The 17,900-nt window shown below is 44.1% G+C and overlaps 1 protein-coding gene across 4 annotated transcripts in view; it reads left to right on the forward strand.

The window, feature by feature from the left end:
* sorcs3b (sortilin related VPS10 domain containing receptor 3b) overlaps positions 1-17,900 on the forward strand; it is a 60,869-nt gene that overhangs the window by 25,527 nt on the left and 17,442 nt on the right. For all 4 annotated transcript variants that reach the window (XM_072690174.1, XM_072690175.1, XM_072690176.1 and 1 more), the window contains 9 exons: positions 905-969; positions 3,815-3,933; positions 4,560-4,649; positions 4,885-5,064; positions 5,171-5,317; positions 12,106-12,208; positions 12,392-12,468; positions 15,717-15,808; positions 17,213-17,320. In XM_072690174.1, coding sequence (XP_072546275.1) covers positions 905-969; positions 3,815-3,933; positions 4,560-4,649; positions 4,885-5,064; positions 5,171-5,317; positions 12,106-12,208; positions 12,392-12,468; positions 15,717-15,808; positions 17,213-17,320 — 981 coding nt within the window. The remainder of the gene's footprint in view (positions 1-904; positions 970-3,814; positions 3,934-4,559; positions 4,650-4,884; positions 5,065-5,170; positions 5,318-12,105; positions 12,209-12,391; positions 12,469-15,716; positions 15,809-17,212; positions 17,321-17,900) is intronic.

Genomic DNA, 17,900 nt, shown 5'->3' on the forward strand with positions numbered 1-17,900 from the left:
TGTCTGATCCTGATCACGCCTGATTCTGATAATGTCTGATTCTGATAATGTCTGATCCTGATAATGCCTGATTCTGATAATGTCTGATCCTGATAATGCTTGATTCTGATAATGTCTGATCCTGATAATGCCTGATTCTGATGTCTGATTCAGATCATGTCTGATCTTGATAATGTCTGATCCTGATCACGCCTGATTCTAATAATGTCTGATCCTGATAATGCCTGATTCTGATAATGTCTGATTCAGATCATGTCTGATCCTGATAATGTCTGATTCAGATCATGTCTGATTCAGATCATGTCTGATCCTGATAATGTCTAATTCAGATCATGCCTGATCCTGATAATGTCTGATCCTGATAATGTCTTATTCAGATCATGTCTGATTCAGATCATGTCTGATCCTGATAATATCTGATCCTGATAATATCTGATTCTGATAATATCTGATTCTGATAATATCTGATTCTGGTAATGTCTGATTCTGATAATATCTTGTTCTGATAATATCTGATTCTGATAATGTCTGATTCTGATAATATCTGATTCTGATAATATCTGATTCTGATAATGTCTGATCCTGAATGCCAGTAACTCTGCAGAACATCCTGAATAATGGTCAGCCCTGTTCTCCCCTTTAGCCAGATCACACTGCAGTACATACACATACACACACACATATAAACATACAGTAATGTGTGTGTGTATGTGTGTGTGGAGTGTGGAATTATTCTGTTCATCCACTCTCTCTCCCTCCATCACCACATCACTCCATCACTCCAGCACCATTACTGCACTCATCCATCCACTCCCTCGCTCGCCCCCCTTGCTCCAGCCCTGCTGATTGCTCTTTCTCTCTCTCTCTCTCTCTCTCTCTCTCTCTCTCTCTCTCTCTCTCTCAGGGCTCTGAGTGGGCTGGATAAGGAGACGGACCTGGTTCACATTGAGGCTCAAACACCCTCTGGACGTTAGTCTCTCTCTCTCTCTCTCTCTGTCTCTCTTTCTCTCTGGGTGTCTCTCTCTCTCTCTGTCTCTCTCTGTCTCTCTCTCTCTCTCTCTCTGTCTCTCTTTCTCTCTGGGTGTCTCTCTCTCTCTCTGTCTCTCTCTCTCTCTTTGTGTCTCTCTCTCCCTCTCTCTCTCCCTCTCTCTCTTTGTGTGTCTCTCTCTCTCTTTCTCTTTTTCTCTGTGTGTCTCTCTCTCTCTGTTTTTTTTTCTCTGTCTGTCTCTCTCTGTCTCTCTTTCTCTCTGGGTCTCTCTCTCTCTCTCTGTCTCTCTCTGTCTCTCTCTCTCTCTCTCTGTCTCTCTTTCTCTCTGGGTGTCTCTCTCTCTCTCTGTCTCTCTCTCTCTCTCTCTCTCTCTTTGTGTCTCTCTCTCCCTCTCTCTCTCCCTCTCTCTCTTTGTGTGTCTCTCTCTCTCTTTCTCTTTTTCTCTGTGTGTCTCTCTCTCTCTGTTTTTTTTTCTCTGTCTGTCTCTCTCTGTCTCTCTCTCTCTCTCTCTCTGTCTCTCTCTCCCTCACTCTCTGTCCCTCTTTCTCTGCGTGTCTCTCTCTTTCTCCCTCTCTCTCTCTGTCGCTCTCTCTCTCTCTCTCCCTCTGGGTGTAGAGTGTATCATCTCTTAATCATACTTACTGAGAGAGAGACACAGAGAGAGAGAGAGGGAGAGGGAGAGACCGAGAGAGAGGGAGAGAGAGAGAAGGAGAGAGAGAGACCCACTGAGCCCCGAATACAGATCCTACAGGTCGGTCAGTGCAGTAAAGGTTAGGGATCAGTGTTAGGTTAACCCCACTGACCCTGATGGATCCTGTACTGCTTCCAAGAGAAGCAGATATCCGCTCACTTAACTACGTGGTGATGTGTGACCATCCACTCTGGACACGCTGAAAGTGTTTTTGGGAACTTCCAAGCAGATCTGTGTTGAAGAACAGAGGGAGATTAGAGAGCTGCTTGTTCAGAGTGGATCAGATGGAGGATTAGCAGAACCATCCCAGTGGGGGATCAGAACCACAAACAGGTTCTCTTTCAGCCTCTGATTGAAAGTCTTCTCAGGTTCTCTGACCGTCAGTTCAGTGTGGAGATGCTTCTCTATTTTTACTGCGGGTACACCTGACCCTCACACCCCCAAACCCCCAAACCCCTGAACCCCCCGAAACCCCCAGAACCCCCCCAGTCAAACAGTGTCGTTAACTTGAACACTGAATAAGGAGCAATTTAGAGGATCAGAGACCGGTCCTTACTATCCCTGAGATCCCCTGACCTGCACCTCACCTTTACATATCACTTTGTGTGTGTGTGTGTGTGTGTGTGTGTGTGTGTGTGTGTGTGTGTGTGTGTGAGAGTGCTTTGTACACCCCCTCAGCCCTGCATCCACAACAGACACACCTGTCTATCTGTTTTTCCTCCCCATCTGTCTTTCTGTCAGGCTGATGGATGGATGGATGTGCAGAGAAACAGGCTGATAATGGAGTGCATTGATTGATTTGAGTTGCTATGAAGTGTGTGTGTGTGTGTGTGTGTGTAACTAAATGTGTACTAAATGTTCCCACAATGATATGAAAACAAAATTGTTTCTGGAAAAAATCTTCAAAATATGAAATATTTCTTATAAATCTTTTTCATAGATTAATGACGCTCTAAATGTAGGTATTGTGATATACGCTGAGGAGGCGGAGCTACAGTCTCTCATTAGGGTGAATATTAATGACGCTCTAAATGTAGGTATTGTGATATACGCTGAGGAGGCGGAGCTACAGTCTCTCTTTAGGGTGAATATTAATAACGCTCTAAATGTAGGTATTGTGATATACGCTGAGGAGGCGGAGCTACAGTCTCTCATTAGGGTGAATATTAATAACGCTCTAAATGTAGGTATTGTGATATACACTGAGGAGGCGGAGCTACAGTCTCTCATTAGGGTGAATATTAATAACGCTCTAAATGTAGGTATTGTGATATACACTGAGGAGGAGGAGCTACAGTCTCTCATTAGGGTGAATATTAATAACTCTAAATGTAGGTATTGTGATATACACTGAGGAGGTGGAGCTACAGTCTCTCATTAGGGTGAATATTAATAACGCTCTAAAAGGTAGGTATTGTGATACACACTGAGGAGGCGGAGCTACAGTCTCTCATTAGGGTGAATATTAATAACTCTAAATGTAGGTATTGTGATATACACTGAGGAGGCGGAGCTACAGTCTCTCATTAGGGTGAATATTAATAACTCTAAATGTAGGTATTGTGATATACACTGAGGAGGCGGAGCTACAGTCTCTCATTAGGGTGAATATTAATAACGCTCTAAATGTAGGTATTGTGATATACACTGAGGAGGCGGAGCTACAGTCTCTCATTAGGGTGAATATTAATAACTCTAAATGTAGGTATTGTGATATGCACTGAGGAGGTGGAGCTACAGTCTCTCATTAGGGTGAATATTAATAACGCTCTAAAAGGTAGGTATTGTGATATACACTGAGGAGGCGGAGCTACAGTCTCTCATTAGGGTGAATATTAATAACGCTCTAAATGTAGGTATTGTGATATACACTGAGGAGGCGGAGCTACAGTCTCTCATTAGGGTGAATATTAATAACGCTCTAAATGTAGGTATTGGGAATTTCCCCACTGCGGGACTAATAAAGGACTATCTTATCTTATCTTATCTTATTGTGATATACACTGAGGAGGCGGAGCTACAGCCTCATTAGAGTAAATTATTGACGCTCTAATGATCTAATAACAGTCTCTCACTCTAAATGTGTGTGTGTGTGTGTGTGTGTGTGTGTGTGTGTGTGTGTGTGTGTGCTACAGTAATGCAGTATGTAACGTGTCGAGCTCAGAAGTGTTCTGAGGGGAATAAACAGAATCCATTCAGCAGCAGAATCGACACCAACTCTCTGGTGGTTCAAGATGACTACATCTTCCTACAGGTGTGTGTGTGTGTGTGTGTATGGTGTGGACTGTTTGGTCCCACTGAATAAAGAACTGTATATTAATATAAAACATTTTGGTGAATGTGTGTGTGTATGTATTTGTGTGTGATTAAGTGATGTGTGTGTATTTGTGTGTGATTAAGTGATGTGTGTGTATCATTATCAGTGACTTTGTTTTGACTTTCTGAAGCTGCTGGATTTAAGTTGACGAAGAATAATGAGTGTATTGATCTGAGCAGCAGGATGAAAGTGTGTGTGTGTGTGTGTGTGTGTGTGTGTGTGTGTGTGTGTGTGTGTGTGTGTGTGTGTGTGTGTGTGTGTGTGTGATGCTCCCTCAGGAAAAGACTGCCACAGATTTACACCATGGTTGAGAAAAACACACTGCATTCACACACCACTGATCAGAACCACACACACACACACACACACACACACACACATTCACCATCAGCAACACTTAGCTGATTAAAGGATAAGCTCTCCCAGTGTGTGTGTAAGACATGTCATGAGTATGATGAGAATGTGTGTGTGTGTGTGTGTGTTTTCAACAGTTCTCTTTGGTCTCTTTGGCTCATTCTCATTGGTCAATATCTTTCTTTGTGTGTTTGTGTGTGTGTGTTCAGCTGACCACTGCAGGCAGGACCACCTATTTTGTGTCGTTTCAACGAGGCCCCTTCAAACACATCCAGCTGCCCAAATACTGCCTGCCCAAAGTAAGACCCCTTAGTGCTGTCCTGCTCTGTGTGTGTGTGTGTGTATGTGTGTGTGTGTGTGTTCATGATCCACAGTGGCTCTACCTCTACAAGCCTCTGCTAATGTCTGATAGTGCTCTACTAAACATTCACATGTGGGAGTTGTGAAAGATATGATATTAAAGAGGTGTTTACTGCAAGTGTGTGTGTGTGTGTGTGTGTGTATGTATGTGTGTGTGTGTGTGTGTGTGTGTAGGATATGCATATCATCAGCTCAGATGATGGGCAGGTGTTGGCAGCGGTGCAGGAGTGGAATGAGAACGACACATACAGTCTGTACATCTCCGACTCAGCTGGAGTTCACTTCACCCGCTCACTGCCCCACCTGCGGACCAGCCGCGGAGCCGCTGGAAACCTCATCGTAGACGTTTACAAGGTGTGTATCGTCGTTGTCGATTGTTTATTGGGTGGATATCATGTTATTCTCCATAATGTTAACCTGCTAGCTAACTAAACATAGCTAACTGTAACTAACTCTGTAGGTGGCTGGTGTGACCGGAATGCTTATAGCCAATAAGAAAGAGGACAGTCAGATGAAAACATACGTCTCCTACAACAAGGGACAGACATGGAGTTTACTGCCAGCGCCAGCCAAAGATGCCTCCAGCCAGGACATCAGCTGTAGCCTGGTCAGAACCAGCACACCGACCACACCCACATCAACATTAGACCACACCCACCTTTAGAATTAAATCACAGCCACCAGAGAAGGAAGCCACACCCACCACATCTTTGTGGTAAAGTATTCTATTCTACTAAGTACTAAGTATTCTACTAAGGGACCTGAAACAGGTACCAACTCCTGGTGACCGTATGGGCAGAGTTCCTCTACAATGTCTTCTGTTTGGGTCCTTCTCTGAGGATTTCTCATGTGTCACTCCATACTTACTGTTACCCATGCTCTTCCTCTTTTACCTTCAGCTCTTCTAAGCATGAATGCTTTTTTCTTCTCATAACAAGTCCAGAATAAGAGCTTCACTTTGGCTCTCTGAGCTTCCACTGAGAATAGAGGCCTAATTTGATCAGGGATCCATTTGTTTGTTTGCCATCAGCTTGTCAGTTTCTAGAGGCCTCAGGCTTTCATGTCCATACAATACACCACAATCTGGATGGCTCTGAGCTCTGTTTCATGTGTGTTGTATTTCTTGACTGATGGATTCTTTGTTATTGATCTGAGATGGTAAAAGCTGTCCACCACTGTCCACCACTTCTACTTTTTTACCATCTGTGGTAAGTTGGTGGTCTTTTCTGCTGTCCTAACCTTTGTCTTTTTCATATTCAGCTGAAAGCCCATATTTTCATTCTGATCTTCCTGATGTTTATCTGTGAATGTTGCATCAGTTGCATATTGAAGGTTTTTCTTATCATCTATCATCTCCCTCTCTTCCTGCTTCTGTCATTTTATGTTCAGCATACCGGTACAGTGATAGTGGGCAGCCTTGTCGGTATCCTTTGCCAATGTGGAAGTCTTTAACTTCATTCTAGTCAAAAACACTAAAATGTGCAGGGCAGTGGGCCTGGAAGGCCAAGGCTGAGAACCTGCACTATATGGAAGTATTAGTACACATTACTCCTACAGGAATTTTAATGACATCACATTCTAAACCTATAAGCATTAATATATGGACCTGGTCTCTGCCCTTCTAACAGCATGTGTGAACTCTGCATGTCCTGATCAGCAGAGTGTTCAGCACTTTTCAGCACTACTCGTGGCGAGATGCTGTGCTTACTAAATGCTTTTATTTTTCAGTAAAACCACTCACAGTGGACGGTGGAGGGAGAGAGCGTTGTTCACATTAGCTGTTGTTTAGCATTATGCTGCTAAGTTTGCTAGCTTGTTAGCCAGCTAGCTAGCTAACTGCTATGTGTGAAATATACATAGCAGAGGCTTACTGTTTAAAGTGGTTGCATCTCCATACTCCAGACTCCACATGTCTTGCATGTCGCAGTTCTTTTTTATTTACTAAAGCACACTCTTTGTAGTTGAACAGGATTATATTGGGAGCATGTTGCTTGGCTATTGACTTTGTGGAGGTCTGCTGTGTATTCCTCCCGTCTGTGTTTGATCCGTTATGTCCGTCTCTAAGCGTTCTGACTCCTAGCTGAAATTTAGCTTTTCTATTTCACAGATCTTCTGGACAACAGTCCTTGTTTTTCCATGATGGGTTATATTTTCACAGGCTGTGGTTTTGGTTGTTGTCCTTCCCGGCAGATCTCTGCTTCATGTTTTAGTTCTCTTAGAAGAAAACAGCTGTATTTCAAACAAATCACATGTGAAATACAGCAATAACAAACCCTGGTTCTCACCAGAACTCAAACAGCTTCAGAGGGAAAAGGAGGCAGCGGTCAGGAGTGGGACAGAACTGTCTATGAAGAGGCCAAATACAAAACAGCTGAACAGCCACATAACTGCTAATGACCCATCTTCAGCATGGAGAGGCCAGAGGTCTTGGTGGTCCAGGTGAGAAAGACCCCCCTCCTCCTGATCGGCCGACAGCTCACCAACAACCTGAATGAGTTCTACTGCAGTCTCTGCAGCCTGTCCCCCCAGACAACCACCCTCCTCCCCCACGCTGGCTCGCACCTCTGTCCCCTGCTCGTCTTTCCATCAGCTTGGAGGATGTTTGCAGGCTCTTCAGCAGACAGAAGGAGAGGAAAGCCCCGGGGCCCGAGTCCCTCCATCTACTCTCAAACACTTCTGCGACCAGCTATCACCAGTCTTCACCAGCATCTTCAACAGATCACTGGAACTCTGCTGCGTTCCAGTCTGCTTCAAGACCTCCACCATCATTCCAGTTCCTAATAAACCAACCATCACTGGACTTAATGACTACAGGCCTGTCACCCTGTCACCTTGACCTCTGTAGTCATGAAGGTCTTTGAACGCCTGGTCCCAATGTCCATTACGGACCCCCTGAAGTTTGCATACAGACCAAACAGGTCTGTCGAAGATGTGGTCAACTTGACCCTTCAGTTCATTCTGCAGCATCTTGACCCTCCTGAAACCTATGCTAGGGTTCTGTTTGTGGACATTAGCTCAGGTTTCAACACTGTTGTGCTGCAGCTTCTCCAAACCAAACTGTCCCAGCTGTCAGTGCCAGACTCCTTGTGTCAGTGGATTGTAGATTTCCTGACAAACAGGAGGCAGCAGGTGTGGCTGGGAAAACACACTTCAGACCTCTGGACACTCAGTACTGGAGTACCACAGGGTTGTGTTCTCTTACCTCTTCTCTTTAGCCTCTACACCAATGACGGTGTCTCCAGGGAATCAGCTGTAAATGGGGATGAATCTGCCTAAAGAAAAGAGGTCAAGCAGCTGATCTCCTCGTGCAGCGACAACCACCTGCTGCTAAACGCAGAAAAGACTGTAGAGATGGTGGTGGATTTTCGATGCAACCCACCCTCCCTAGCCCCCCTCTGCATTAACAGCTCTGCAGTTTCCACTGTGGAGTCACTCAAGTTCCTGAGCACCACCATATCCAGGGACCTGAAATGGGAGAGGAACAGTCTCCATCTCTAAGAAAGCTCAGCAAAGAATGTTTTTCTTGAAACAGGAAATGTAACCTGCCGCAGACCCTGATGATCCAGTTCTTCACAGCCATCACCGAGTCCATCCCCACATCATCCAGAACCATCTGGTTTGGTTCCTCCACCTCCCAAGAACTCCAGCGCATCATCAGGACAGCAGAGAGGATCACTGAATGCAATTTACCATTGCTTCAGGAGATCTACACCAGCAGGATGAGGAAGTGCGCTGACCCCTCTCATCCTGGACAGCAGCTCTTCCAGACACTGCCCTCTGGTAGAAGACTCAGAACCATCAAAACCAGCACGGCACGCTAACAGCTTTTTCCCCAGAGCTGTAGCGCTCCTAAACCACAGTGGACACCTCACACACTAATCTATAACCCTAATCTATAAACCTAATCTATAATCCTAATCTAAAAACCTAATCTATAATCCCAATCTATAATCAGAATCTCTAACTGAACTGAACTGAGCTTCTAAACTTCACTAAACCAAACTGGACTTGGACTGTAGCACAGCACTGATACACAACATGCTGCTCATTTACACTAGGATTATTTGCACAGCTGTACAGATGTTCACCTTTTGTAAATGTTCATATCTGTATGTAATAGTGTGTGTATTTATGTCTCCTCCTAGTGTTCATATCTGTACAGATCTTTACATCTCTTTCAGCTTCCTCGGCTCTTTAGTACCTTTATTCTTCTTTTTCTGTTTATTGTTAAGTGAACTTTTCTCTCTTGGGGTTTAATGTGTTGGTCTCGCCAAGTAGAAATTCCCTGTACGTGAAACAAAGAGATTCTGATTCCCACCCTAAATAAACCACACCCACTCCATTTAAGCCACACCCACTTCATTCTAAACCACACCCGCTAGTGCAGGGACACAACCAGCAAATCTCAAATAGGACTCTCTTTATCTGCAGAGTGTTTGTGAATGAGAGAGAGAGAGAGAGAGAGAGAGTCCAGCAACAGTAGGTTTCTCTCTCTCTCTCTCTCTCTCTCTCTGATTAAATAAAGGACGTTCTCTCTGATGTTTTAATTAAGACATTTTTGTGAGTGTGTGAGAGTGTGTGTGTGTGTGCATGCTGTATCTGATGATTTGCTCTTTCCTCTGAGATTACACACTTCAATTAAGAGCTGAATTAAACAATTGAGGTTAATTTATCAGCTCATCTCTGAGAAGTTTAATGACTTTGTGCTGTTCTCTGAGGGACGTTCCAGCTTTGTGTCTATTCCGCTGATCAGTCTGCTTGTGTGTGTGTATGTTTCTGTGTGTTTGTATGTATATATATATATATATATATATATATATATATATATATATACAGTGGGGAAAAAAGGTATTTAGTCAGTCACCAATTGTGCAAGTTCTCCCACTTAAAAAGATGAGAGAGGCTGTAATTGACATCATAGGTAGATCTCAACTATGAGAGACAAAATGAGAAAAAAAAACATTCTGAAAATCACATTGTCTGATTTTAAAAGAATTTATTTGCAAATAATGGTGGAAAATAAGTATTTGGTCGCCTACAAACAAGCAAGATTTCTGGCTGTCACAGACCTGTAACGTCTTCTTTAAGAGGCTTCTCTGTCCTCCACTCATTACCTGTATTAAAGGCACCTGTTTGAACTGGTTAACAGTATAAAAGACACCTGCCCACAACCTCAAACAGTCCCACTCCAAACTCCACTATGGTGAAGACCAAAGAGCTGTGGAAGGACACCAGAAACAGAACTGCAGACCTGCACCAGGCTGGAAGACTGAATCTGCAATAGGCAGCAGCTTGGTGTGAAGAAATCTACTGTGGGAGCAATAATCAGAAAATGGGAGACCTACAAGACCACTGCTAATCTCCCTCCATCAGGGGCTCCACGCAAGATCTCAGCCCGTGGGGTCAAAATGATCACAAGAACGGTGAGCAGAAATCCCAGAACCACACGGGGGGACCTAGTGACTGACCTGCAGAAAGCTGGACCAACGTTACAACAGTTACCGTCAGTAACACACTACGCCGCCAGACGTGTTCCCCTGCTTAAGCCAGTACATATCCGGCCCATCTGAAGTTTGCTAGAGAGCATTTGGATGTTCCGGAAGAGTTTTGGGAGAATGTCTTATGGTCAGATGAAACCAAAGTAGAACCGTTTGGTACAAACACAACTCGTGTTTGAGGAGAGTGAATGCTGAGTTGCATCCAAAGAACACCATACCAACTGTGAAGCATGGGGGTGGCAACATCATGCTTTGGGGCTGTTTCTCTGCAAAGGGACTAGGACGACTGGTCCGTGTACATGAAAGAATGAATGGGGCCGTGTATTGTGAGATTTTGAGTGCAAACCTCCTTCCATTAGCAAGGGCATTGAAGATGAAACGTGGCTGGGTCTTTCAGCATGACAATGATCCCAAGCACACTGCCAGGGCAACAAAGGAGTGGCTTCGTAAGAAGCATTTCAAGGTCCTGGAGTGGCCTAGCCAGTCTCCAGAAAACCTTTGGAGGGAGTTGAAAGTCCGTGTTGCCGCTGACAGCCCCAAAACATCACTGCTCTAGAGGAGATCTGCATGGAGGAATGGGCCAACATACCAGCAGCGGTGTGTGCCAACCCTGTGAAGACTTACAGAAAACGTTTGACCTCTGTCATTGCCAACAAAGGATATATAACAAAGTATTGAGATGAACTTATGTTATTGACCAAATACTTATTTTCCACCATTATTTGCAAATAAATTCTTTAAAAATCAGACAATGTGAATTTTTCTCATTTTGTCTCTCATAGTTGAGATCTACCTATGATGTCAATTACAGCCTCTCTCATCTTTTTAAGTGGGAGAACTTGCACAATTGGTGACTGACTAAATACTTTTTTTTCACCACTGTGTGTATATATATATATATAGTTGAGTGTAAAGTGTGTTATGTTGTCAGAAGCTGGTTGGGGAAGATAAACTCCTGATATTTTCAGTGGGATATTGAAGCACACACCTAGTAGCATCCTGGCAACAACCTTAATTAGCATAGCAACCACTTTAAATAGCATAGCAATGACCCTAAGTAGCATAGCAACCGCCTTGAATATCATAGCAACCACTTTGAACAGAATAGCAACCATTCTTGTGTGAACTTTGTAAAAAAAGAAACCATCCTGCAGCTCCTAACATCCCCTCGATTCTGTCAGTGTACTGGATTAAGTGAGTGTACTGGATTCTGTCAGTGTACTGGATTAAGTGAGTGTACTGGATTCTGTCAGTGTCCTGGATTAAGTGAGTGTACTGGATTAAGTGAGTGTACTGGATTAAGTGAGTGTACTGGATTCTGTCAGTGTACTGGATTCTGTCAGTGTACTGGATTAAGTGAGTGTACTGGATTAAGTGAGTGTACTGGATTCTGTCAGTGTCCTGGATTAAGTGAGTGTACTGGATTCTGTCAGTGTACTGGATTCTGTCAGTGTACTGGATTAAGTGAGTGTCCTGGATTAAGTGAGTGTACTGGATTAAGTGAGTGTACTGGATTAAGTGAGTGTACTGGATTCTGTCAGTGTCCTGGATTAAGTGAGTGTACTGGATTCTGTCAGTGTACTGGATTAAGTGAGTGTACTGGATTCTGTCAGTGTACTGGATTAAGTGAGTGTACTGGATTAAGTGAGTGTACTGGATTCTGTCAGTGTCCTGGATTAAGTGAGTGTACTGGATTCTGTCAGTGTACTGGATTAAGTGAGTGTACTGGATTCTGTCAGTGTACTGGATTCTGTCAGTGTACTGGATTAAGTGAGTGTACTGGATTCTGTCAGTGTCCTGGATTAAGTGAGTGTACTAGATTAAGTGAGTGTACTGGATTCTGTCAGTGTACTGGATTAAGTCAGCTGTGTGTGTTTGCTGTATTGTGTGTCTGCAGCCGTCCTGTTCCCTCCACCTCCACCTGCAGATGTCTGAGAATCCATACACACCCGACACCATCCTCACCAAACACACTGCACCAGGACTCATCATCGCCAGAGGTAGGTGTGTGTGTGTGAGAGAGAGAGAGTTGATGCACTATTAGTCGGGTTGGGGCAGAATTGGGGTTTGATTGGAAACTGCGTGCTGTGAGTTAGACTGGGCTGAACATTCTGTTTTCTTCATAATTTGATATTTGTGTGTGTGTGTGTGTGTGTGTGTGTGTGTATGCGTGGTGACTGCAGGTAATGTTGGAGCTGAGCTCTCTTTTACCCAGTCGGCCATGTTCATCTCTTCTGATGCAGGAAACACATGGAGACAGGTACTGAGAGACAACTGCTGAGAGACGGCTCTGAGAGACAGGTACTGAGAGACGGCTCTGAGAGACAGTTACTGAGAGACGGCTCTGAGAGACAGGTACTGAGAGACGGCTCTGAGAGAGAGGTACTGAGAGACAGTTACTGAGAGACAGTTACTGAGAGACAGGAACTGAGAGACAGTTACTGAGAGACAGGAACTGAGAGACAGGAACTGAGAGACGGCTCTGAGAGACAGGAACTGAGAGACAGGAACTGAGAGACAACTACAAAGAGACAGGAAATGAGAGACAACTACTGAGAGACAACTACTGAGAGACAGGAACTGAAACACAGGAACTGAGAGACAACTACAAAGAGACAGGAACTGAGAGACAACTACTGAGAGACAAGTACTGAGAGACAGGTACTGAGAGACAGGTACTGAGAGACAGGAACTGAGAGACAACTGCTGAGAGACAGGAACTGAGAGACAACTACTGAGAGACAACTACTGAGAGACAGGAACTGAAACACAGGAACTGAGAGACAACTACAAAGAGACAGGAACTGAGAGACAGGAACTGAGAGACAACTACTCAGAGACAGGTACTGAGAGACAGTTACTAAGAGACGCCTCTGAGAGACAGGAACTGAGAGACAGGAACTAAGAGACAGGAACTGAGAGACAACTACAAAGAGAGGAAATGAGAGACAACTACTGAGAGACAACTACTGAGAGACAGGAACTGAGACACAGGAACTGAGAGACAACTACAAAGAGACAGGAACTGAGAGACAACTACTGAGAGACAAGTACTGAGAGACAGGTACTGAAAGACAGGAACTGAGAGACAACTGCTGAGAGACAGGAACTGAGAGACAACTACTGAAAGACAGGTACTGAGAGACAGGAACTGAGAGACAGTTACTGAGAGACGGGTACTGAGAGACAGGAACTGAGAGACAACTACTGAAAGACAGGTACTGAGAGACAAGAACTGAGACAACTACTCAGAGACAGGTACTGAGAGACAGGTACTGAGAGACAGGAACTGAGAGACAACTACAAAGAGACAGGAACTGAGAGACAACTGCTGAGAGACAGGAACTGAGAGACAACTACTGAAAGACAGGTACTGAGAGACAGGAACTGAGAGACAGTTACTGAGAGACGGGTACTGAGAGACAGGAACTGAGAGACAGTTACTGAGAGACAACTACTGAGAGACAAGAACTGAGAGACAACTACTCAGAGACAGGTACTGAGAGACAGGTACTGAGAGACAGGTACTGAAAGACAGGTACTGAGGGACAGGAACTGAGAGACAACTACAAAGAGACAGGAACTGAGAGACAGGAACTGAGAGACAACTACTCAGAGACAGGTACTGAGAGACAGTTACTAAGAGACAGTTACTAAGAGACAGTTACTGAGAGACAGGAACTGAGAGACAGTTACTAAGAGACAGTTACTGAGAGACAGGAACTGAGAGACAGGAACTGAGAGACAGGTACTGAGAGACAGGAACTGAGAGACAACTGCTGAGAGACAGGAACTGAGAGACAACTACTGAGAGACAACTACTGAGAGACAGGAACTGAAACACAGGAACTGAGAGACAACTACAAAGAGACAGGAACTGAGAGACAGGAACTGAGAGACAACTACTCAGAGACAGGTACTGAGAGACAGTTACTAAGAGACAGTTACTAAGAGACAGTTACTGAGAGACAGGAACTGAGAGACAGTTACTAAGAGACAGTTACTGAGAGACAGGAACTGAGAGACAGGAACTGAGAGACAGTTACTGAGAGATGGCTCTGGAAAACAGTTACTGATAGACAGGAACTGAGAGACAGATACTGAGAGACAGTTACTGAGAGACGGCTCTGAGAGACAGGTACTGAGAGACAGTTACTGAGAGACGGCTCTGAGAGACAGGTACTGAGAGACAGTTACTGAGAGACAGTTACTGAGAGACAGTTACTGAAAGACGGCTCTGAGAGACAGGTACTGAGAGACTGCTCTGAGAGACAGGTACTGAGAGACGGCTCTGAGAGACAGGTACTGAGATACAGGAACTGAGAGACAGTTACTGAGAGACGCCTTTGAGAGACAGGAACTGAGAGACAACTACGGAGAGACAGGTACTGAGAGACAACTGCTGAGAAACAACTACTGAGAGACAGGTACTGAGAGACAGGAACTGAGAGACAGTTACTGAGAGACAACTACTGAGAGACAACTACTGAGAGACAGGAACTGAGAGACAACTACAAAGAGACAGGAACTGAGAGACAGGAACTTAGAGACAACTACTCAGAGACAGGTACTGAGAGACAGTTACTGAGAGACAGGAACTGAGAGACAGGAACTGAGAGACAGTTACTGACAGACAGGAACTGAGAGACAGGAACTGAGAGACAGTTACTGAGAGACAGGAACTGAGAGACGGCTCTGAGAGACGGCTCTGAGAGACAGGTACTGAGAGACGGCTCTGAGAGACGGCTCTGAGAGACGGCTCTGAGAGACAGGTACTGAGAGACGGCTCTGAGAGACAGGTACTGAGAAACAGTTACTGAGATACAGGTAATGAGAGACAGTTACTGAGAGACAGGTACTGAGAGACGGCTCTGAGAGACGGCTCTGAGAGACAGGTACTGAGAGACAGCTCTGAGAGACGGCTCTGAGAGACGGCTCTGAGAGACGGCTCTGAGAGACAGGTACTGAGAGACGGCTCTGAGAGACAGGTACTGAGAGAGGGCTCTGAGAATGAGGATCAGAGAAGTTCCTACAAAACACAGTGAGAGTAATGATCAGTGCTCCCTGGCGGACGTGTTAGAGAGATAGTGGGAGAACTGGGAATGACTAAATCTAAACTTCATCCCCACTAGAATCCCCCTGAGACCCCCCACCCGAGAAGAATCTGACACCGGTGTCATTTGCATCCATATTTCATTCATTACATAGTAAGCTCCCATGAATGCTGCCCCATGTGGACAGGACAATATCAACACAGTCTGTCTTTCTGCTGATTCTGCCCGATCAGCAGATTACAGCAGATTAGCCCCACCCACTGAGCCTACAGCTGTTTAGCCACACCCATTCAGTCTACAGCACTTTAGCTTCATCCATTCAGCCTACAGCTGTTTAGGCCCACCCATTCAGTTTAGAGCAGTTGCAGTGTGCTGATGCTTCCTCAGTTAGTGGACCTCTGTGTGTGTGTGTGTGTGTGTTTGTGTGTGTGTGTGTGTGTGTGTGTGTGTGTAGATATTTGAAGAGGAACACAGTGTGTGGTTTTTGGATCATGGAGGAGCTCTGATGGCTGTCACTCAGTCTTCAGTACCAACACAGCATTTGTGGTGAGACCGACACTCACACACACACACACACACACACACAAACACTCATACACACACACACATATACGACAACCACATGCAGGGTGACATCTTTAGCTACATTTCCGCAGCAGCGGAATTAAAAACACAATCATGGTGTGAAGGTGTGATGATGGATAGAACAGTAGAATATGATATGGATGAATATATCTCTATATCTACATATAATTTCCGTGTGTTTAGTGGACGTCTACTCTGTGTGTGTGTTACTCAGCAACTCCACCAACAGAATTCCTTACCATATCAAACACTCTGGAGTGCTTTCAGCAGTGTGTGTGTGTGTGTGTGTGTGTGTGTGTGTGTGTGTGTGTGTGTGTGTGTGTGAGAGTGTGCTTTGTAGTGTAGGTAGCCTTTTAACATTGCAGTTCAGGACCTGAAATTGAAGATATGTGGGCTACACACACACACACACACACACATACACTGACACTACTTTGATGTATTGGGTTGTGTATTGCCGTCAGACTCCATTAGTCAGGAAAAGCTGCGGTTCTGTAGTAGAGTCCAGTCTGTTCTGATCTACAGCTCATCTCTGTCTGACCCTCAGCCATCAGATACAAGAGCCCCCACACAGGACACATTAACGCCCCTCTACTCACTACACACTGCACACACTACACACTCCTATAATCCATCAGAAATCAGACTTTTTATTCAGATTTATTCAGATTGCACTGTAATAACACCCGTACTGTATAACACTGTAATATACACCAATACAGTGTAACACTGTAATAACACCAATACTGTACAACACTGTAATATACACCCATACTGTATAACACTAATTTACACCAATACTGCGTAACACTGTAATATACATCTGTACTGTATAACACTGTAATATACACCAATACAGTGTAACACTGTAATATACACCTGTACTGTATACCACTGTAATATACACCAATACTGTGTAACACTGTAATATACAGCTGTACTTTATAACACTGTAATATACACCAATACTGTATAACACTGTAATATACACCAATACTGTGTAACACTGTATTATTCACCTGTACTGTATAACACTGTAATATACACCCATGCTGTATAACAATGTAATAACACCCATGCTGTATAACACTGTAATATACACCCGTGATGTTATACACCCTAACTATGGAGTACAGACCAAATCTTCTAATTCCTAATTTAAGATCTGATGAGCTCACTGTATGTGACAGATGCTAGACAGACGTTAATCTGATCTTAATTGTGGAATTCTGTCTTTTAAATGACTTAAACTGAGATGTTTGTTAAATGATTGTTGCCAAGCAACCAATAAAATTAAGTTGTGATGTCACCAGTACCTGGTGTAAAACAGTGTGTGTGTGTGTGTGTGTGTGTCTGTGTGTTTAGGATCAGTATGGATGAAGGACGGCACTGGGACAGATTCAGTTTTTCCTCCACTCCTTTGTTTGTGGATGGAGTTCTGATGGAGCAGGACACCCAGAATTACATAATAACGTAAGAACACACAAATACACACACACACATGCAGAAACAATATAACACACTGTAACATATTGTAACACTAACACTGTAACACACTAACACAAACATTGTAAGACACTGTAACACACTGTAACACATCATAACACACTAACACTGTAACACACTGTAACACACTGTAACACATCATAACACACTAACACTGTAACACACTGTAACACACTAACACATCATAAGACACTAACACTGTAACACACTGTAGCACACTAACACTGTAACACACTGTAACACATCATAACACACTAACAATGTAACACACTGTAGCACACTAACACGGTAACACACTAACACTGTAACACACTGTAGCACACTAACACTGTAACACACAAACATGGTAACACACTAACACACTAACACTGTAACACACTGTAACAAACTAACACTGTAACACACTGTAATGCACTAACACTGTAACACACTAGCATAGTAACACTGTAATACACTAACACACTGTAACACACTAACACTGTAACACACTGTAACACAATGTAACATACTGTAACACACTAACACTGTAACACACAGTAACAAAATA

Source organism: Salminus brasiliensis, chromosome 10 (assembly GCF_030463535.1).
Source record: "Salminus brasiliensis chromosome 10, fSalBra1.hap2, whole genome shotgun sequence".
In the NCBI taxonomy this organism is placed as follows: Eukaryota; Metazoa; Chordata; class Actinopteri; order Characiformes; family Bryconidae; genus Salminus; species Salminus brasiliensis.